This window comes from Bos mutus, chromosome 7 (genome assembly GCF_027580195.1).
Source record: "Bos mutus isolate GX-2022 chromosome 7, NWIPB_WYAK_1.1, whole genome shotgun sequence".
NCBI classification, from domain to species: Eukaryota; Metazoa; Chordata; class Mammalia; order Artiodactyla; family Bovidae; genus Bos; species Bos mutus.
In genome coordinates this window covers 99434025-99456962 of record NC_091623.1, presented here as the reverse complement: position 1 = coordinate 99456962, position 22938 = coordinate 99434025, and the positions used below count along the sequence as shown (strand labels likewise).

The 22938-nt window shown below is 40.7% G+C and overlaps 1 protein-coding gene and 1 non-coding gene across 2 annotated transcripts in view; one reads left to right on the top strand and one right to left on the bottom strand.

Annotated features, from left to right (window-relative positions):
- The window catches only part of LOC102270211 (uncharacterized), a 162024-nt gene that overhangs the window by 70786 nt on the left and 68300 nt on the right, over positions 1-22938 (top strand). The window lies entirely within an intron of this gene.
- On the bottom strand, positions 266-4104 carry SPINK7 (serine peptidase inhibitor Kazal type 7). The gene is made up of 4 exons (XM_005902582.3): positions 4044-4104; positions 2654-2679; positions 1756-1880; positions 266-311 (listed from the first exon to the last, which is right to left on the bottom strand). The coding sequence occupies exons 1-4, from the start codon at positions 4102-4104 to the stop codon at positions 266-268; spliced, it is 258 nt and encodes an 85-aa protein (XP_005902644.1).

Below are 22938 nucleotides of genomic sequence, written 5' to 3'. Positions count from 1 at the left end.
AAAGTTTTTAATAAGTGTAATTATTTTGATGCTTAGAACTCAACAATGAGCTGTTACAATTTCGTTGTACTTTTTAGTTTATTTTGACATGTATTTGTCAGTCAGTGAGACAGAAGTCTGAAGGAGAGCACAACTTTCCCCACCCAACAAAGATGACTCTGGGTCTGTCTCTGCCCCCTCCCTACCAGTTCCCCCCTCCTGGAACCAGGAATGATGATGATGGCAACGATGATATCCTTGCTCTGTATCCACATCTGTAGGGAAGTTAACATACTCCTTCATGAAGAAACTGAACTTTTCCATAACTCTTCCTATGGGAAGACACAATTAAGAGGATCATTAACACAGGAGGAAAATTTACATTATCTTAGAGCTGAAAGGAACTACAGAGATTGCAGCCATAGCCTAATTTTACACATGAGGAAAATGAGTCCTTAAAAAGGAGTGTCCTTGCTACAGGCAGTTTCTGACAGAGCGAGTAGCAGAATGTCCCTAGTCCAGTGATATTTTCATCCCACCTGCTCCCTCTACCGATCCTAGAGCCCAGACTAATCACCCAGTGTCTTAAACCAGCAAAGAAGGAGAACCTCTGGCAAGGGAAGTTGGGGTGGCCGGCCCCTCGGGCTTTCCTGGTCCGCAGGGCCCGTGGTGAGGCTGGGCCCTGCGCTAGTAAGGGGAACATCCACCACGCGTCCTCTTCAGTGTCCTTGGATGCAAGCTGTTTTCTAGGTTGAGGGCCCAGTGTCTGTGCACATTAGAGAATCTTCCCTTCTGTGAAATAAAAGCCCCTGAGTAGGAATCAGTGTGTAGACATATCATTCTGGGCTCAGGCCCTAATGTGATATTTTAACTTGTTAAGATAATCACAAAGATGGGGAAAAAAAAAAAAAGAAAAACACAAGAGCTAAGTGGCCAAAACCCAGGGGTCTAAAAGAGAGTTAACAGTGAGCAAAGGGAACTGGTTGTTACCACTCCTGAGTTGCCTATTTTGCATGAAAGAAGTGTCTTCTGCCTGATTATATTGCCTTCCAAAACATTGAGTAAGCCAAATAAAATAGTTAAAGCATGTCCATGAGGATTCTAGCCCAAGTCCTGACAGCTTGGACTTTATTGTATTCCTTATTTCAGATTGAAGAAAAAAATCTTTGTGGTAGCCTTATCCTCCCTACTGCCTCAGGCTACAGATATTTACAGCCACCAGGAAATTGAGGAGGATAAAGACCTTCTGGTCACAGTTTATCTAAGAATAATCTATTGGCCATTAAGTCTCTGAGAAGTAGGATAAAAGGCTTCTATTCTACATGATAGGATAGTAGTTTTCAATTATTTTTTAGTGTGGGATTCAGAAACATTTCTTCCAATAAGAAATTATGTGGAGCTCCACTACTTAAAAGAGTCCAAAGCTGGTTCGAATTGGAGACCTCCCCAAATGAACTCTGTAACCTCTTGGGTGACTCCTAACTTCCCTCTACAGAACCTCTGGGCTCTAGAGACAGTAATTTGAAGGCTTCTGGTCTTGTTAGACTTTCAGCTGACAGATGGGAATTAAAGGCTCTGTCATGGAGGGACCAGTCCAAGCTGGCAGAGCAGGTGGCTCATCCTTAATCCGACTGTGAGGCAGCAAGTTTTCTCTCTCCCAGACGCTCTTGGTGCGTAAGTACAGTTTTTAGAGAGCTGAGCATTCTAGTGGAAAGAGGAGAAGATTGCAGTGAAGGACGGTGCCCTAGCTTTTTTTCCTTCCCATGAGATACTCACAAATTCTCAATACACAAGTGGCATTCATTCCCATAGGTGATGTAGTCAGAACCACAAACAGGCAGGTATGTGATGGGGCAGGGGATGGCCACCACTGGGTACTTCTTGTAAATGCTGCAGTTCACCTGCAACATACGCAAGAGAATGTCCTGCTTTTCTCCTCATCCTTAAGCTAGGCTACCCTGGCCTCTATCTGACAGGAAGCACAGTACCATCCGGAAGTTCCAGCTCTTATACTCTGAAACTGGTGTGCTACTTCTATTGATAATATTGTGAACACACTGACAAAAGCTAGTACCACCAGTATCACTTCTATTACTACTAGTACACACAGTTAACAGCTCCTGCGTATTTCCTTGCCAGGCATTAAACTTAAATCTTACATGGATTTTTTGTTTGTTTGTTTAATCTTCAGAAAACTGAAGTGGATAGGTTCTACTATTACCCCTATTTATAGATGAGAGAGATCTGGGCTTAAAAAAAGAGGGAATTTGTATAATATAAAAGCTAGCTAGTGGTAGGGCTGGGATTTGAATCCAGAATCTGTGCTGTTAACCAAGGTAACTGTCTTTTGCCTCTCACATGTTGCCTTTTCCATGGAGACATCACCAGCTTCTCAGCTAGAAGTACCCTCTCTCTTTTTTTAAATTCTGGAACATTTTCTTTACACTTAGATTATTTGCTTATATGTATATCACATTTCTACAGCTGCCTTCTGAAAAGTAGAGGCAACTTACCTACAGCTGCCTTGCCTTTCACCTGTCCACTCACCCCACCACAGGCATACTGAATTAACCTTTCATATGTATTTCTCAAGTGTTTTTGAGTAAATACAGTAAATATAAAATTAAACTAAGTAGGAAATTAAACAAATTAAATTGTGGTTCAGTATACTCACTGTTTTCAAAGGCAGGCTAGCAGCTTCTGAAAGAGAGATTCAGTTGGAAATGTTAAAAATAAAGCAGAGTTGTGAGGTCTCATTAATTAATGTAAAGTCAGTCTGTCGAATAAGACTCTGTGGTTCCTCTGGTAATTAGTTTCAGCACCTACCCTGTCCCTTCACAAAACCCAACTGTATTCTGAAGAAGCCAGATGGCCACTGTGTTAGGTAATCCTTGGTTCAAGTAAGAGAATTATCCAAATTTCCTCCCTTTATATACCACGGGATGTTTTCTGGAGCTCATTGTGTCTCTGATAATGTTTTAAATCAGATAGCAATAAAAGTATTGCACTCACTATTTCTAAGAGCCTGAAGCACCATCTTTGATAGTCTCCCCCTCCTAATTGATATGAAGAAAAGTAGTAGAATATCTCTAAGGTATTATAATTTTATTTAAGTAATTTTTCACTATATAAAAGTTTAATTGTTGACTCCTGGGTTTTGGATAATTTTTTTTCCTATTTTCCTGGATTAATTTGGAGAGAGATTCAAGTTTTTCTGCATCTTTGTGATGAGAAGTAGTATCTCATAACACCGGCAGTTTCCAGGTCCTAATAAAATGGGCTTCCCCAGTGGCTCACATGGTAAAGAATCTGCCTGCAATGCAGGAGACTCAGGTTCAATCCCTGGGTTGTGAAGATCCCCTGAAGAAGGGAATGGCAACCCACTCCAGTATTCTTGCCTGGAGAATTTCATGGCCAGAGGAATGTGGTGGGATACAGTCCACAGGGTCACAAAGAGTCAGATATGACTAAGCGACTAACACACACAATAAGATGGTAGACTTATGAAAAAAGTAATGAGTGTGTGTTTTTGGTTTTGGTCCCATGAATGGAAATAAAAATCCTTGAAAGGGAATGTTCTAGATTCAAACCCTTCAACTCCAAGTGGGACTTAAGATTCTCCCTTTCCAGGCCAGGGCTGTTTCTATTACAAACTGCTGCTGCTGCTGCTGCTGCTAAATCGCTTCAGTCATGTCCGACTCTGTGCGACCCCATAGACAGCAGCCCACCAGGCTCTGCCATCCTTGGGATTCTCCAGGCAAGAACACTGGAGTGGGTTGCCATTGCCTTCTCCATTGTGTGAAAGTGAAAAGTGAAAGTGAAGTCACTCAGTCGCGACCGACTCGTAGCCACCCCATGGACTGCAGCCCACCAGGCTCCTCCATCCATGGGATTTTCTAGGCAAGAGTACTGGAGTGGCTTGCCATTGCCTTCTCCGCTATTACAAACTAGTATCCTTTAAATCCACATGACCAGACATTTCTCTGAGATGTTCATATCCTAGGAGGGGCTATGTCAGAGAACAAGCTTATGGCTATTAAGGGCACTATCTACCCTTAACTCACCTGAGCAAGAGCAGAGATGGGCCACTACACAGAGCAGAAGGAGACCCCCAGTGGTCTTCATGATGGAGACTGCTGTGATGCAGAGGTTACTCAGGATGGTCACAACAACTGCATCAGCCATACTCTAGGAAAGGGTCATGTTTATAAGGCAATGTTTGATTTCTCCGCCTTTCCTGTGAGGTCATGCAAAGTCAGGGTTGGCTCTGAGAGGCTCTCAAAGCACAATGTCACACCCTGGGTGGTGTTACAGTCCTTGCCACTTAATTGCTACTTCCTGTTTGATCAACAAATTGATTATTCAAGGTGAGAAGTATTTTTCTGCCTGCTCTAGGGGTGGGGAATGTTGTTCCTTTAAATTCTAAAATTCAGAGTAGAAGAGATTAAGTATAGGCTACTTGACACAGTTATAGAATAAATGAAAATATCAAACTTTCTGTATTTCACCAAAATAGAGATTATTACACTCAGATCAGTCAGATTACACTTTGTACTTGTGCTGTGTTGCTCAGTCATGTCCAACTCTTTGCAACCCCATGGGCTGTAGCACGCCAGGCTCCTCTGTCCATGGGGATTCACCAGGCAAGAATACTGGAGTGGGTTGCCATGCTCTCCTACAGGGGATCTTCCCAACCTGGGGATCAAACCCAGGTCTCCTGCATTGCAGGTGGAATCTTTACCATTTGAGCCACCAAGGAAGCCCAAGAATACTGGAGTGGGTAGCCTGTCCCTTCTGCAGGGGATCTTCCTGACCTAGTAATCAACAGGTTACACTTAGGTTTATATTTTGGCTCCTGGGAAAATGTTGTTTTACTTTCGAGGCAAAAAGTCCATGAATCAAAGAAAAATAATAGTGAAAGGAATAGTGACCTTAGCCCTTTTGAGGCTTGGAGAAAGGCATTGACGTTTTCTGACAGAATGTGGTCCGCTGGAGAAGGGAATGGCAAACCACTTCAGTTTTTTTGCCTTGAGAACCCCATGAACAGTATGCAAAGGCAAAATGATAGGATACTGAAAGAGGAACTCCCCAAGTCAGTAGGTGCCCAATATGCTACTGGAGATCACTGGAGAAATAACTCCAGAAAGAATGAAGGGATGGAGCCAAAGCAAAAACAATACCCAGCTGTGGATGTGACTGGTGATAGAAGCAAGGTCTGATGCTGTAAAGAGCAATACTACATAGGAACCTGGAATGTCAGGTCCATGAATGAAGGCAAATTGGAAGTGGTCAAACAGGAGATGGCAAGAGTGAATGTCAACATTCTAGGAATCAGTGAACTCAAATGGACTGGAATGGGTGAAATTAACTCAGATGACCATTATATCTACTATTGCAGACAGGAATCCCTCAGAAGAAATGGAGTAGCCATCATAGTCAACAAAAGAGTCCATAATGCAGTACTTGGATGCAATCTCAAAAATGACAGAATGATCTCTGTTCGTTTCCAACGCAAACCATTCAATATCACAGTAATCCAAGTCTATGCCCCAACCAGTAATGCTGAAGAAGCTGAAGTTGAATGGTTCTATGAAGACCTACAAGACCTTTTAGAACTAACACCCAAAAAAGATGTCCTTTTCATTATAGGGGACTGGAATGCAAAAGTAGGAAGTCAAGAAACACCTGGAGTAACAGGCAAATTTGGCCTTGGAATATGAAATGAAGCAGGGCAAAGACTAATAGAGTTTTCCCAAGAAAATGCACTGGTCATAACAAACACCTCTTCCAACAACACAAGAGAAGACTCTACACATGGACATCACCAGATGGTCAACACTGAAATCAGATTGATTATGTTCTTTGCAGCCAAAGATAGAGAAGCTCTATACAGTCAACAAAAACAAGACCAGGAGCTGAGTGTGGCTTAGATCATGAACTCCTTATTGCCAAATTCAGACTGAAATTGAAAAAGTAGGGAAAACCACTAGACCATTCAGGTATGACCTAAATCAAATCCCTTATGATTATACAGTGGAAGTGAAAAATAGATTTAAGAGCCTAGATCTGATAGATAGAGTACCTGATGACTATGGACTGAGGTTTGTGACATTGTACAGGAGACAGGGATCAAGACCATCCTCATGGAAAAGAAACACAAAAAAGCAAAATGGCTGTCTGGGGAGGCCTTACAAATAGCTGTGAAAAGAAGAGAAGCGAAAAGCAAAGGAGAAAAGGAAAGATATAAGCATCTGAATGCAGAGTTCCAAAGAATAGCAAGAAGAGATAAGAAAGCCTTCCTCAGTGATCAATGCAAAGAAATAGAGAAAACAACAGAATGGGAAAGACTAGAGATCTCTTCAAGAAAATCAGAGATACCAAGGGGACATTTCATGCAAAGATAGGCTTGATAAAGGACAGAAATGGTATGGACCTAACAGAAGCAGAAGATAGTAAGAAGAGATGGCAAGAATACACAGAAGAACTGTACAAAAAAGATCTTAATGACCAAGATAATCACGATGATGTGATCACTGACCTAGAGCCAGACATCCTGGAATGTGAAGTCAAGTGGGCCTTAGAAAGCATCACTATGAACAAAGCTAACGGAGGTGATGAAATTCCAGTTGAGCTATTTCAAATTCTGAAAGATGATGCTGTGAAAGTGTTGCACTCAACATGCCAGCAAATTTGGAAAACTCAGCAGTGACCACAGGACTGGAAGAGGTCAGTTTTCATTCCAATCCCAAAGAAAGGCAATGCCAAAGAGTGCTCAAGCTACTGCACCATTGCACTCATCTCACACGCTAGTAAAGTAATACTCAAAATTCTCCAAGCCGGGCTTCAGCAATACGTGAACCGTGAACTTCCAGATGTTCAAGCTGGTTTTAGAAAAGGCAGAGGAACCAGAGATCAAATTGCTGGCATCTATTGGATCATCGAAAAAACAAGAGAGTTCCAGAAAAGCATCTATTTCTGCTTTATTGACTATGCCAAAGCCTTTGACTGTGTGGATCACAATAAACTGTGGAAAATTCTTCAAGAGATTGGAATACCAGAACACCTGACCTGCCTCTTGATAAATTTGTATGCAGATCAGGAAGCAACAGTTAGAACTGGACATGGAACAACAGACTTGTTCCAAATAGGAAAAGGAGTATGTGAAGGCTGTATATTGTCACCCTGCTTATTTAACTTCTATGCAGAGTACATCATGAGAAACGCTGGACTGGAAGAAGCACAAGCTGGAATCAGGATTGCTGGGAGAAATATCAATACCCTCAGATATGCAAATGACACCACCCTTATGGCAGAAAGTGAAGAGGAACTCAAAAGCCTCTTGATGAAAGTGAAAGTTGAGAGTGAAAAAGTTGGCTTAACGCTCAACATTCAGAAAACGAAGATCAAGGTATCTGGTCCCATCACTTCGTGGGAAATAGATGGGGAAACAGTGGAAACAGTGTCAGACTTTATTTTTCTGGGCTCCAAAATCACTGCAGATGTTGACTGCAGCCATGAAATTAAAAGACGCTTACTCCTTGGAATAAAAGTTATGACCAACCTAGATAGCATATTCAAAAACAGAGACATTACTTTGCCAACAAAGGTCTGTCTAGTCAAGGCTATGGTTTTTCCAGTCGTCATGTATGGATGTGAGAGTTGGTTGAGCACCGAAGAATTGATGCTTTTAAACTGTGGTGTTGGAGAAGACTCTTGAGAGTCCCTTGGACTGCAAGGAGATCCAACCAGTCCATTCTGAAGGAGATCAGCCCTGGGATTTCTTTGGAAGGAATGATGCTAAAGCTGAAACTCCAGTACTTTGGCCACCTCATGCGAAGAGTTGACTCATTGGAAAAATTCTGATGCTGGGAGGGATTGGGGGCAGGAGGAGAAGGGATGACAGAGGATGAGATGGCTGGATGGCATCACTGACTTGTTGGACGTGAGTCTGAGTGAACTCCGGGAGTTGGTGATGGACAGGGAGGCCTGGCGTGCTGAGATTCATGGGGTCGCGAAGAGTCGGACACGACTGAGCGATTGAACTGACTAACTGACTGACTGAACATACAGCCCCAACATTTCTGTTACTTAAAGCAATACATGTTTATTTTTATTCATACATACAAGCTATACATGAATGGTGGTCAGCTGATGGTGCACCATTGCTTCAGTGGGTTCTAAGTATACAGGATACAGGATAGTCACCATTTTGGAATGTTGTTAACTGTCAAGGTGAAGTGAAGTAAAGATGTATTCCTAAGGATTTGCATTTACAGCAATTGAATATTCCAGCTCAGAATTGGCACCTATGTCACTTTGCCTCGCCATCGTTTACCCGTGTGCAACCATAGGCCTGGCGTGCTGCGATTCATGGGTCGCAAAGGGTCGGACACGACTGAGCGACTGATCTGATTTGAACCATAGAGATTACGGAATACAGTGTTACCTTGTCTCTTGAAAACCAGAATGGGGAGAACTAGAAATAATTGGCAAATGATGCAGAGCCCCACCCCCCCACCCCGAGCATTAGTTTCATGTCATGTCAAGTGGGACCTGTTACTAGCCCCAGTACAGTTCACATAATTGAAGTCTTTTACATGAAAGTCTGTTCTAAAGTGCAGTGCATGTAATTGTTGCTATAAGTCTTATTATTATTGACAGGCCAAAAGTATCTGCTAGGGTTGCTGACATTAGATTGTAAACCGTATTGTCCAGGTACAGTTGTCCAAATGACCATTGTTTTCGTCTTTTGGGCCTGGAGACATAGGTATGAAAACCCCGGGGGAAGGCAGTAGACTGTTCCACCAGTGCTTTGCTTTCAGATGTATTATAGTCCATTCCAAAGCATAGCACTTACAAAAGATAATAATAAATGACATTGCATGCCTCTCCAAATATTGACTCATATTTGTTTGGGAAGCAATATAATCTTAGTTAAGAATATGTGCTTTGGGACTTCCCTGGTGGTCTAGTGGCTAAGGCTCCATACTCCCATTACATGGGACACAGGTTTGATCCCTGGTCAAGGCACTAAGATTCCACATACTGCACAGTGCAGCCTAAAAAAATTTTTTTTTAAATTTTAAAACAGAACGTATGCATTGAGTCCCATGGATCTTTTGTTTCGAATAAATATTGGTTGTGTGACTTTGAGTGAGTAGATTAAGTTCTGGATATTTAGTTTCCTCATCTGTAACGTAGAAACAATATTTACCTCAGAGTGGTTTTGAGTGTGAAATGCAATTATACATATATATATATGCATACATATAGTCTATATATATATATATATATACATGTAAAATCTCTGGGGTGTGTGTGTGTGCATGTATCAGATATCAGTATCATAATTAGAGCTTGATATATAGTAACTAATTATAGGGAATGTGATATTAATCACAACTCATTGAGGGAGGAATTTTTATTACCCTAATTTTATCAGTGAGTAAGTCGAGGCTCAGAGGATTTAAGTGATCTTCCCAAGATTATAATGCCAATTAATTTAGGAAACCATTAAGTTCAGTCATGGAAAAAAGGGGGAGTGAATGTTCTAATAGAGTTAATTATAAGCTTTATTGTTTGCTATGTTTGTTTGAAGAGAATGAATACTAAGAAAAAGCCATTATATTTCAAGAAAGTGTTTTGTTGCAGTTTAAAATGCAATATTAACTAAAAGGATTGGGAATGGAATCAAAGAGTGATTAGGATGAAGTGGAAAGATAGGGTTATTTTTTTAGATGTTTGATGGTCAAAGGAGGAGAATGGAAGAAGCGAAGGCAGCAAGGTCTCAGATGGACTAAGCATGTTTTAAAGTCAAAGGGAAGATGAAGAAATTTAAGATTACTTGATGGAAAGGGGCTAATTAGAGGAGTCTAGAAAAATAAGAAATAAGACTAAGAGCACAGGTGTAACACCATTCCCTGTGACAGGAAGGCAGAGAAAAGCAGATGAGTGTAGAGACAGATGTGAAAAGAGAGAAAAAAAGATGAAGGGGAACCTATTGTAAGCTTGACTCTGACTGTTATATTCTGGGATTGCCTTTTGCAGTGGAAGAATCAAGTTTGTCTGAAAGCTGGAGTAGAATGAAGAAGGCTTGGCATAGAAATTGATGGGAACAAGTCAGAGAATCAACAAAGGATATAAAATTGGTGGCCACTAGACAAAATTAGTACTATTTTTTAGCAGACCCAATCAGTACCATGCTTAATATTTCTCCCCAAATATGACACTGAATCACTGGGAAAAAATGATGTTATGGATAGGGAGTGTGTACATCAGAGACTTGAGGGTGGCCATAAAGACTATAGTAGATTTGCAAGGGAGTCAACTATTTCACAAGGTGTTGATGAATTATGCAAGGTATGAGCAGTGTAGGTTTAGAGGTCAAGGTTCAGGCAAAGTTTGCACTCAGTAGGTGTGTTGAATAGGAACAATTGTTTATGGAAGCTGTAGCTGATAAGCAAAGTGTCCTATTTAATTGCTCAGGGCTGGGGCCGAGATAATGACCTTCAAGCTGTGTACAAAGATAAAGTAGATGAAGATCGGGTGGAGGTAAATGTCTGTAGAGTCAAAAAGGTCAGGAAAAAGTAAGTTCAGGGGATCAGTGTAGGGTTGCTTTGACTTTTGGTAACTGTATACATGGAGAAGAAAATTTCAAGCTGCACAGTGAGCCACAGATTATGGAGACTTCTTTGGGGGTGAAAGATGAAGGCTCTGAAGATTAAAAAAAAAAAGTAGTCAGTGCATTTTAGGCTGAAGGCAGTTTGCTTGTTCATTCCCATAGTCCTGGGAGGAGTGGAAACTTGAAGTCTCACAGAGGATCATGATGCCCATCCTTCCATTCTAGGGAAGGCAAGATAGAATTAGTGAAGAAAAATATAAAAATGAAATGAGAGAAAAGATTGAGTATGAGGATTCCTTCCCTAGTGGATTTTAGATGTCATAGGGAGGGGAAAGGCAACCTATTAGTAATTTAGAGAAGGGCGAGAGGATTAAATTGGAACTGGGCCTGAGTGAAGAGTTCCTGGGACAGTTGTTGCTGTCACTAGGTCGTCTGACTCTTCATGACTCATGCACTATAGTGTGCCAGGCTCCTAGTCCTCCACTATCTCCTCGAGTTTGTTCAGATTCATGTCAACTGAATCGCTGATGCTATCTAACCATCTCATCCTCTGTCTCCTCTTTCTTCTTTTGCCTTCAATCTTTCCCAGCATCAGGGGCTTTTCCAATGAGTTGGCTCTTCAGATCACATGGCCAAAGTACTGGAGCTTCAGCTTCAGCATCAGTCCTTCCAATACATATTCAGGGTTGATTTCCTTTAGAACTGACTGGTTTGATCTCCTTGTAGTCCAAGGGACTCTCAAGAGTCTTCTCCAACACCACAGTTCAAAAACACTCAGCCTTCCTAATGGTCCAACTCTCATATCCGTACATGACTACTGGAAAAACCATAGCTTTGACTATATAGGCCTTTGTCAGCACAATGATGTCTCGGCTTTTGAATATGCTGTCTAGGTTTGTCATAGCTTTTCTTCCAAGGAGCAAGCGTCTCTTAATTTAATGGCTGCAGTCACTGTCTGCAGTGATTTTGGAGCCCAAGAAAACAAAATCTGTCTCTGTTTCCAGTTTTTCTCTATCTATTTGCCATGAAGAAATGGGACTGGGTGTCATGGTCTTAGTTTTTTGAATGTTGAGTTTTAAGCCAGCTTTTTCACTCTCCTCTTTCACCCTCATCAAGAGGTTCTTTGGTTCCTCTTTACTTTCTGCCATTAGCATGGTGTTATCTGCATACCTAAGATTGTTGATATTTCTCCTGACAATCTTGATTCTAGCTTGTGATTCATATAGCCTGGCATTTTGCGTGATGTACTCTGCCTAGAAGTTAATGAGCAGGGTGACAATATACAGCCTTGATGTATTCCTTTCCCAATTTTGAACCAGTCATTTGTTCCATGTCTGATTCTAACTGTTGCTTCTTGTCCTGCATACAGGTTTCTCAGGCAACAGGTAAGCTGGTCTGGTACTCCCATCTCTTTAAGAATTTTCCATAGTTTGCTGTGATCCAGTCAAAGGCTTGAACATAGTCAATGAAGCAGAAGTAGAATTTTTTATGGAATTCCTTTGCTTTTACTATGATCCAAGGGATGTTAGTAATTTGATCTCTTGTTCCTCTGCCTTTTCAAAATCCAGCTTGTACATGTGGAATTTTTTGGTTCATATACTGTTGAAGCCTAGCTTGAAGGATTTGGAGGATAACCTTACTAGCATGTGAAATGAGTACAATTGCATGGTAGTTTGAACATTCTTTGGCATTGACTTTCTTTGGGATTGGAATGAAAACTGAACTTTTCCAGTCCTGTGGCCACTGCTGAGTTTTCCAAATTTGCTGGCATGTTGAGTGCAGCATTTTAATAGCATCATCTTTAAGGATTTGAAGCAGCTCAGCTGAAATTCCATCACCTCCACTAGCTTTGTCTGTAGTAATGCTTATTAAGGCCCACTTGACATCCCACTCCAGGATGTATGGCTCTAGGTGAGTGATCACACCATCATGGTTATCTGGGTCATTAAGACCTTTTGTATAGTTCTTTTGTGTATTTTTTTTCCCTCACCTCTTCTTAATCTCTTTTACTTCTATTAGGTCCTTGCCATTTTTTTTCCATGCCCATCCTTCCATGAACTGTTCCCTTGGTATCTCTAATTTTCTTGAAGAGATTTCTAGTCTTTCCCATTCTGTTGTTTTCCTCTACTTCTTTGCATTGTTCGTTTAAGAAGGTCTTCCTACCTCTTCTTGCTATTTACGGGAATTCTGCATTCAGTTGGGTATATGTTTCCCTTTCTCCCTTGCCGTTTGCTTTTCTTCTTTCCTCAGCTATTTGTAAAGCCTCCTCAGACAACCATTTTGCCTTCTTGCATTTCTCTTTCTTTGGGATGGTTTTGTTCAGTTAGCTGGAGGGAAAGAGGGAAGCCAGTATCTCAGCTGGGCAGTAATTAGGTGTGGAAGATTGGCTGTAGGAAGGGAACCTTAAAATAAGAAAACCCACCAAACACTAAGCACTTACTTGTGCTGGAACTGTGCTATACCTTCTGTGTGCTTGAAATAGTTTAAGACCATCTCATGAGATGGGTGTTGCTATTTGCCCTGTTACTTAGCTGAGGCAACAGGGACTTAGAGAAGTGAGTTTATGGTTAAGGTTAAGAGTCCATGTTTTTAATCACTGGTATATTGCCTTTAAATCTAAGAGGTAGCCTTGAAGACATGTTGGAAATTGGAGTAATAGGAGTAAAACTGGCCAAATCAGACTAGTCAGGAGGGATAGCTGATGTCTCAAGTGAGCAGGCAGAGGGGGCTGAGCACCAGGTCATGGTGCATGGCATTTTCATGTGTGAGGATCATCTGGAAAGGAAGAGGATTCCAGTGGGAGAGGGGATGATTGAGAACCAGGGGACAAAGCCTCCTTCTCTGTCCCCCACCTTCATCTGTCAAACATGCAATGCTGTGACAGTCCTTTCACCATTTGGTACTTTCTGCTTCGGCCACAACTAGAGAGATTAGACTGGTGCTTCAAGTTTTCAGGTTAAAACCCCTCCAAGGAACCCTAATGTTTTCAAGTGATAAATAAGGCTGTGGATTGGGAGTGGCTGGGAAGAAGTCAGAAGTCTACTACTTGATTCTATTTTTCTCTCCTAATTACTTCACCAGCTCGCCCTCAACGCCCAGTGCCTTTCTTACTGGCACCCGTCACTTTCAAGGCCTTCTTGTGGAGTTTGCAATCAGTGACCTAGATCTGGCTGAACTAACTGTAACCTTTCATCTGTCCTCTTTTCCCTTCCCTATGTGGCCCCTGCATGCTTCAGCTTTTGTTGTTGTTGTTGTGGCATGTGGGATCCTAGCTCCCTGACTGGGGGATCAAACCTGCATCCCCTACATGGAAGCATGGAATCCTAACCACTGGACTGACTGGGTATTCTGCTCCAACTCTTTTTCCTTTCCCTTCCTTTTTTCCATTGTGATCATGCCTCCATGCACTGGGCACAGTGACCCAGAGATCTGAATATTTGCATTTTGATCTTGCCTCTGATGGGACCTTATACCCTACTTTTCATGGGAACAGGAAGTTAGTATATCTAGTAATTCTATACTTTGGTTCTATTCAGTTTAATTGCATCACCAAGGCTTAATAGTTTCAATAATGGGACAAGATGATGTTAATTAACAGTAAGGACTATTTTGTCTTGTTGGTTCATGTTTCTTCTAAGTAAGCTGACACTATCTGGATCTAGATTATATACACACACATGCACCTCCTGGCTCCTGTTAGTAAAATCACATCTACTGTGCTCAGTGCTGAAGGGAATATCTGTAACCCCAGAATTAGCCAACATTAGAGAATGTGTTAGTCTGCTAGAGCTGCCATAACAAAATACCAAAGACTGGATGATTTAAACAACAGGAATTCATTTTTCACAGTTTCGGCGACTAGAACAAGATCAATGAGCCAGCATGGCTGGTTTCTCCTGAGGCCTTTCTCTTTGGCTTGTAGACAGCCACCTTTGCACTGTGTCTTCACAGGGACTTCACTCCGGGTATATGAGCCCTGGTGACTCTTACTCTTCTAATAAAGGTACAAGTCCTATTAACTAGGGCCACACCTTTATTATACCAGTCATACCTCAATTACTTCTTTGAAAGCACTTTTCCAAATACAGTTACATTAGGGGTTGGGACTTTATCACATGGATTTTGGAAAGGACACCAATCAATCCATAACATTTACCCCTCTGTACCCCCAGCCCCACCAATTCATGCCCTTCTTCGGTAAAGAGAACCATAGACCTTTGATCTTTAAGACACTGGTATCCCATGAAATGTTATCTAGTATTTCTTGAAAAAGGAGCTCTCTGGTCACTTAGATTTGGGAAACCCGAGATACTATTTCATTTGGAGAGATGGAGAGAGTCATAATGCACTTTATTTTATTAAAGGCTCTATTAAATTTTATACAGTACAGATTTTTTTTTTACTTTAACTTAATTTCCCCCCAAATTAATTTGCCACAGTCTAACTTATTATGTTATAGAATACTTAATAACATTGGAGAAGGCAATGGCAACCCACTCCAGTACTCTTGCCTGGAAAATCCCATGGATGGAGGGGCCTGGTGGGCTGCAGTCCATGGGGTTGCTAGGAGTCGGACACAACTGAGCGACTTCACTTTCACTTTTCACTTTCATGCATTGGAGAAGGAAACGGCAACCCACTCCAGTGTTCTTGCCTAGAGAATCCCAGGGACGGGGGAGCCTGGTGGGCTGCCGTCTATGGGGTCGCACAGAGTTGGACATGACTGAAACGACTTAGCAGCAGCAGCAGCAGCAGTGAGATGTTGGTGTTTTCCTGGACATTAAGAAATAAGGATTTACTCCAATTTCACATAAAGTCATAATGATCAGTATCTGGACTAGTTACCAAGGAAGGTCACTGGATTTCTGGTCTGTTTGGACTGCTCAGAAGTTCTTTACCATATTCAATAGAACTGCACCTCTATCTGGCTTTCATACATTCTGGTTCTTTATAGTGGAGATCAAGAGAATGTGTCTGCTCTCTCATTCCAAATGTGCAAAGGCAGCTAGCTCTAAAGTGCCTAATCAAGGTCTTTTTTCTCCAGATGATACAGATCAGCTTCTTTAATACTTATTGCAGCATATAATCCTGTAAGTCCTCCCTACCCTGACATATCAACATCACTTTACTATTAAAACACAGGTAATAATCAACCTCACCATTTCCTTTATCTGTCCCAGGTAGTGTTATTGTCACAGAGATAAATAAGACAGATGAGGGCTTTACTTCTTGGACTTTACTTTCTTGTAGAAAAAGAATTGATCAAAAATAACATAATATTGAGATGATTTCAGGTTCTGACAAGTATTTAAAAATATATATATCATGGTATTGGGATAGAGAATAACATGGATGTGGGGGCCAGGTTTGACTGTTTGATCAGAAAAGTTTTATCAGAGGAGCTATTTGAACAGACACCTGAATGATTGGAAGGAGCCACTCTAGGAGAGCTGGGGAATCAGACAGTACAGAAGGAATAGGAGGTGCAATGGCCACAGGAACATAAGCCTCTTGAGTGGTTCACTTTTCTCCAGTTCCATAGGCAATGGCTAGTTTTTCCTGAAAACTTTCAACTTGTAAATCTGACAAGCTATAGCCTGTGTCTTCTGTGATTAGGCTAAATGTTTTATACTGAATTCTATCTGAGACTGCACTGAAGAATTCTATAATCTATATTTTTTAATTGCCTTTTTCCTTCTTTATCTCTTCTTATTTTATATGGCAAATTTTCTTTATGATTTTAATTGGCATCTGGGTCTAGGAGTTTATGGTTGCAAATATTCATTTAGCCTTTGTTTATTTAACTCATAAGATATGTCTCACTTGTTATTATATGAACATGTTTCACTCATTTTCATCACAACATTCATTACAACATAGCCCTGTCTCTTCCTTTATTTGTGTATTGTTCATCTTTCACCCCTAGAATGCAGGTTCCACAAGAAGCAGATCTTGCCTATCTTGTTTACTTGCCTATTATCAGCCCCTAGCACAGTGCACTGCACAGAGTAAAAATTAGTTACTAAGTAATTACTAAATAAATGAATAGTCCTAAGATTCCACATTATTAGTCAAAAGGTAGAGTAACACTGGAGAAGGGAATGTCTATCCACTCCAGTATTCTTGCCTGGGGAATCCCATGGACAGAGAAGCTGAGTGGGCTACAGTCCATGGGATCGCAAAGAGCTGGACAGAATTGAGTGACTAATACTACACTACACTAGAGTAACACAGAATTCACTCAGTATTTGGCAGAAATAGTCTTTTGCATCAATTAATTTAAAAATAAATAAAGCCAGAAATTCCCTGATGGTTAGCACTCCACACTGTTACTGCCAAGGGCCCAGAATCAATCCCTAGTCAGAGAACTAAGATTCTACAAGCTGTGAGGTGTGGCCAAATAAAATAAATAAAGCCTGTCTCACTGGAACTTATAAGAGTTCAATAATTTTAGATTGAATTTAACTTTAATAAGAATAGCAAACTGTGAAACATTTAACACATTCTCCACTTTTTTTTTCCGATATGACTCAAAATCATCTTTAAGTTGAAATCACTGTGTTATCTGAGTGACTAGGGCTTCTTTCACTACAGAATAGAGGTGAAAAAGAACCACCGCCTGCTTCTCCTTAGCTGCTACCCCATGTGCCCATGTAAGTGTTCACACATAATTAAAAATTTACCCACTAACCTAAAGGCTGTGTTAATTAAGGTAATACCTACAAAGAAACAATGGAAACAGAATGTGCGAAATAAAGTAACTGGAGCCACACCCATTCCCCCAGAAAAAGAAAATTAAGTATGTAATGAGTAGAAAATTAAGTATGTAATGAATATTCATTGGAGGGACTGATACTGAAGCTCTAATACTTTGGCCACCTGATGCGAAAAGCTAACTCATTGGAAAAGACCCTAATGCTGGGAAAGATTGAAGACAAGAGGAGAAGGGGACAACAGAGGATGAGATGGTTGGATAGCATCACCGACCTGATGGCTGTGAATTTAAGCAAACTCCCGAAGATGGTGAAGGACAGGGTAGCCTGTCATACTGCAGTCCATGGGGTCACAAAGAGTCTTACAGGACTGAACAATGATGACAGATGAGTAGAAGACAGGTTATTTATCTTCTGCTGCTAATTGGGAGAGAGTAAGCTCCTTCTGTTTTGTCATGAAAGTTTCTGATGGTTGAAAGCACCATGAATGTAGGTTTGGACTCAAGGTAAGCAATGCTCCTAACAATCAAACCAGTACAACAATGTTCATAATTCATCATGAGGTGAATTTTCTATCAGTGGGAAGTTCTGGTTGATGCTAGCTCATTAGGAATATTATAGAGGAAGTCAGAGATTGTTTCAGTGGTTTCTGAGTCCTCAATCCAACTCTGAAAGCCTATGACTATACTAAAATTAGGTTCTCTGTCAATGCATCTTGGGTTTAATTGACTTTACCCATGTTTGATACAATGACAGACTCTCCTTGATTATGCTGTAGTCAGGCTCCTCTGAGCCCTCTTCTCAACTTGGCTTCAACTTTGACCTATAAAAACTGTAGATTCTCAACACAAATAGTTTTACCCCCACCCCTAACACACACACATACACACACACAAACACCTCTGAGAGACTTGAACATAGTTTGAAATAGCTCAAAATCATTCTTAGGATGACCCAGCCCCATTTAAAATGCCTGCTTGAGAAAGCCCAATGTGGCAAGAAGAATTTAGCATTTGATATAGCCACAATGGGATAAGCAGACAGACCCTTAAACCCCTCTTAGAGCACTTAGAGCATGTTCTTTAAAAGGTTAGAATGGTTAATGCAATTTTACATCTTTTATCTACCATTTGAGTTATAAGTCTACCACCCAAACAGTTTCCTCTAGGACCTAAGAGCTGGCCCTTTGAAATGCAGCCTTTCTGGGAGATAACTCTCCCTTTTACTCCCAGTTCCTTTGGGAGTGCTGTGCTGTGCTTAGTTGCTCATTCATGTCCGAGTCTTTGTGACCCCATGGACTGTAGCCTGCCAGACTCCTCTATGCATGGGGATTCTCCAGGGAAGACTACTGGAGTAGGTTGCTGTGTCCTCCTCCCGGCAGTCTTCCAAACCCAGGGATCAAACCCAGGTCTCCCACATTGCAGGCAGGTTCTTTACCATCTGAGATATCAGGGAAGCCCAAGAATACTGGAGTGGGTAGCCTATTCCTTCTCCAGGGGAATCTTCCCAACCCAGGAATCGAATGGGGGTCTCCTGCATTGCAGCTGGATTCTTTACCAGCTGAGTTACCAGGGAAGCCCCTTCTTTGGGAGTATAATGGTCTTAACTTTGGTATCTTGCTCTGTCATCATTGCCTCCTGACACTGAGATAAAAGAAGTTTGTTTCTCCCCTGGAGAAGCACCAATTAGCAAATCTACACGGCCTGGTCACGTTAACTAACCCCTGAAAGTGAATTTGTTAGTTGCTCAGACATGTCCCACTCTTAGTGATCCCATGGATAAAGGAGCCTGGCAGCCTATAGTCCATGGGATTTTCCAGGTAAGTATACTGGAGTGAGTTGCCATTTCCCCCTCCAGGGGGTCTTCCCCACCCAGGGATTGAACCTGCATCTCCTGAATTGCAATCAGAGTCTTTAGCACTGTGCCACCTGGGAAGCCCAAGGACTAACCCCTACTCTCTGCCTTTGTACAAATTTCTACTTCCCTGACTCTGCTTAACTTCCACCTTACCCATCCCCCTACTCCCTCATTCTCTTTTTAAAATGCCTAGTCATCTCTGAACAAATCAAAGTTGAGTTCAGATCAGTCTGGGCTCTTTTCCCTATTGCAGTAGTATTGCTGAACAAAATTTACCCTTACCTCTAACTAGTGCCTGGCTTTCTTATCTTGGACAATGATTAATTCATAACCTCTAAGTGGGGAAAAAACAATTTGACACAGTCAGAACTGTTAGATGTGCTTGTCAAAGTTTAAACAATGGATCAAAATCTGGTCTCAAAAGCTTGATGAAAAGCAGAATGTATTTAGACTTAGTCTTGTTAGAAAGAAGATTAGGAGGTCCAATAGAAATTTCCCTGGATGCAGTGATGCACTCTCTGATAGTATATTCAATTTTCTATCTGTACTCCTATGGCATTTGCCCTCACCTTCACAAAACCCCCCAATTATATCTGCCTCAAAATAGAGATTTTCCTTTCAGTCTTTTTTACAAGCGATTTTGTATTTTTTGTTGTTTAGTTGATAAGTCGTGACCAACTCTTGGTGACCCCGTGAACTGTAGCCCACCAAGCTCCTCTCTCCATGGGATTTCCCAGGCAAGAATAATGTAGTGGGTTGCCATTTCCTCCTCTTGGAGATCTTCCTGACCCAGGGCTTGGAGCTGCTTCTCTTCTTTCTCCTGCATTCGCAGGTAGATTCTTTACCATTGTGCCACCTGGGAAGCCATTGTATTAGTAGGATACATCAATGATGGTGAAATTTTTGGGTCAGAGTATGTGTATATATATATATATATATATATGTATCTCCATAAATTTTATGTCAAGACTAAAATGTCTTAATTAAAATTGAGGGACAAGCATTAGAGATTATATAGATTCCCTGAAATTTTATACATCATTTGGAATCTATATGAGCACATATATAATTTTGTCTTTATGTTAGAATGTCAAAGGGGCATCTCTTTAATTCTAGAGTATGTCCTAGACTCTAAGATGCCAGAAAGTCGAGTTTTTAAAGTTTTTTCAGCACAGGTCTCTGCACATAATAAGTATTAGTAAATGATAAGAAGAACAGTTTTTCAAAATATAGTCCTTTGAACTAATTTTTTCAGCCAACATAGCAGTAAACCTGAAATATTTTTATAAACTTATCTCCCTCTTATAAGATCTTATATTTTTTTATTACCCTGAATTTCCTTGTCAGTTGTTCTTTCATCTCACCAGCTTGGGGTGAGAATGGAAATGAGAATGGTAAGGAGTGAGAAATGTGCAGAATGTTTTAAGTTCTACGTGGAGAGAACATGGCATCAGTGGGAAAAGGGTAACAATGGCTCTGGGATATAAAGGACAGAGCTATTTAACCCTGATCTCCAGGAAAAGTGAACCCATCACTCAGGCAGTTGCATGTATTTTCCTCCCAAGTGGTGTGATTGCCAGTGAAATTTGGCAAGAATGTGCCACCCCCAAATATGCCACTTTGGCATAATGACTATTTTGAGCTAAAGACACTTATAAAACAGCAGGTGCAAGAAAGGTATACTGAATAGTATATGAAAACATGAGTTAACACTCTCATGTGAAAGATGTCCTCTCTATACCAGGAGAAAAGACACACATCACCGGAAACAAGAGTCAATGCCAAGAGAATTGTATGCAAACAGACCTTATTAAAATAACTCGTATCTTCCTTTGCCCCTCATATATTTCAGTTACTTTTCCACAATTGCCTCCCTTTGTTTAGCCAAGTATAAAAACATTTAGGTCTTCTTTGATTCTTTACTTCCTCCCATTTCGTAAGTAAACCTTATACCAAATATATTAGTGTGCTTTTTTCTTATTAATATGTCTTTTGTAACAGAGTCCTAGTCAAGATGTAAGACTGGTAGAAGAAATGTTTTCCTCCCCTACATCATGTTGAATGGCTGATGACATCACAAGCTTCCCTAGCTCCTCTTTGTTAGATTCAATCTCTGCGCATGCTTGGCAGAGGATTTGGCCCGCAGCTTCTTAGAATTCTTTCTCACACATCGCTTTTCTCAAGTTTTGAATGGAGATAATGTAGGTGGGCACAGCTATCATCCAGAGTCATAATTTGGACAGATCATGAGCATAAGTGTGAATAGGCATGCCAGCATTGCAAGAAAGAAGCAAATGGGGAGAAATCATGGCTAGTGCCTTCTATTTTCCCAGTCTGTGAAAGAGAACCCTCAGGCTACCTCCGATGGTATGCCCTCAAAACGATGGTAAAGGGAAAAACTCCAGGTCCTTAGGTAAGGAGATTGGAATGTGAAGACATTAGAGTGGGTTGAATTGTACAGTGAAGGGGCCCAGAAATTAGGAAAGAGTGCCTGAGGCAGGTGTGTGAGAGGAGAGTGTAGGAATTAAGGCTTAGAGAAGATGACAAAACTGGAGAAAAGGAGTTTTCAGAGGAGTGGCTAGGCAGTAAAATAGAGGGTTAGAAGTTGAAATCTAGGAAGAGGAGAAAAGAAACAGGAAATCACACAGGAATTTTCTATGATTCCTTTTTTTCCCAGTTGGGAAAATTAACTACAATGAGAAAGAGTTTTGGAACCAGAAGAGAAGAATAATACCAAGTTTTATAATGGAGACTCTAAAGGAAGAAGATGAAAAGTGTTAGCATTGTAAAGAGACCCAATCTGGAAGAGCACTGAGGATGAGAGGAGGTTTAGCAGGGGCTAGGAGTGATCAGTAGCCAAAATTTGAGAAGCTATTGATTTAGAAGGAAAGAGCTAGGAGATAAAAATTAGAAAGTATCAAGTTATGAAGAGGGAAAGTAGAAGGGATACCACTTATTGTTTCTAAGTGACAGTAACTTGAACAGTGAAAGAATTTAAAAGTTTTTTTTAGTGTAACCCCTATCAAATTACCCATGGCATTTTTCACAGAATTAGAACAAATAATCCTAAAATTTTTAAGGAACCATAAAAGATTCAGAATTACCAAAGAAATCCTGAAGAAAAAGAACAAAGTAATCAAAACAGCATGGTATTGGCACAAAAACAGAAAATACATCAACAAAACTGAATAGAGGGTACAGAAATAAAACCACACACTTAGAGTTAATTAATCTTCAACAAAGGAGGCAAGAATATACAATGGAGAAAAGATGATCTCTTTGGCAAATGGTGTTGGGCAAGCTGGATAGCCACATGGAAATCAGTGAAGTTAGAACACTCCTTTAAACCACACAAAAATAAACTCAAAATGACTTAAAGACTTAAATATAAGATAGGACACCATAAAATTCCTAGAAGAGAACATGGGCAGAACATTCTCTGACACAAATTGTAGCAATAGTTTCTTGGGCAGTCTCCCAAGGGAATAGAAATGAAAGCAAATATAAACAAATGGGATCTAATCAAACTTAAAAGCTTTTGCACAGCAAAGGAAACAAAAAGACAATGTGAGAACTGGGAGAAAATATTTGCAAATTATGAAACCCACAACAGGTTAATTTCCAAAATATTCAAACATTTCATCAGCTTAATATAAAAAAAAAAAAACAAAAAAAAAAACAACCCAATCAGAAAATGGACAGAACTAAATAGACATTTCTCCAAAGAAGACATACAGATGGCCAACAGGTGCACAAAAAGATGCTCCA

What these genes read in the sequence shown, in the direction of transcription:
- SPINK7 (XM_005902582.3), bottom strand. Translation starts at nt 4,104, where the DNA reads ATGAAGACCACTGGGGGTCTCCTTCTGCTCTGTGTAGTGGCCCATCTC. An exon ending in CCATCTCTGCTCTTGCTCAG is followed by an intron (nt 2,680 to 4,043) that starts GTGAGTTAAGGG and finishes TCTCTCTTTCAG; the next exon opens with AAGCTGCTAGCCTGCCTTTG. An exon ending in CTAGCCTGCCTTTGAAAACA is followed by an intron (nt 1,881 to 2,653) that starts GTGAGTATACTG and finishes CGTATGTTGCAG; the next exon opens with GTGAACTGCAGCATTTACAA.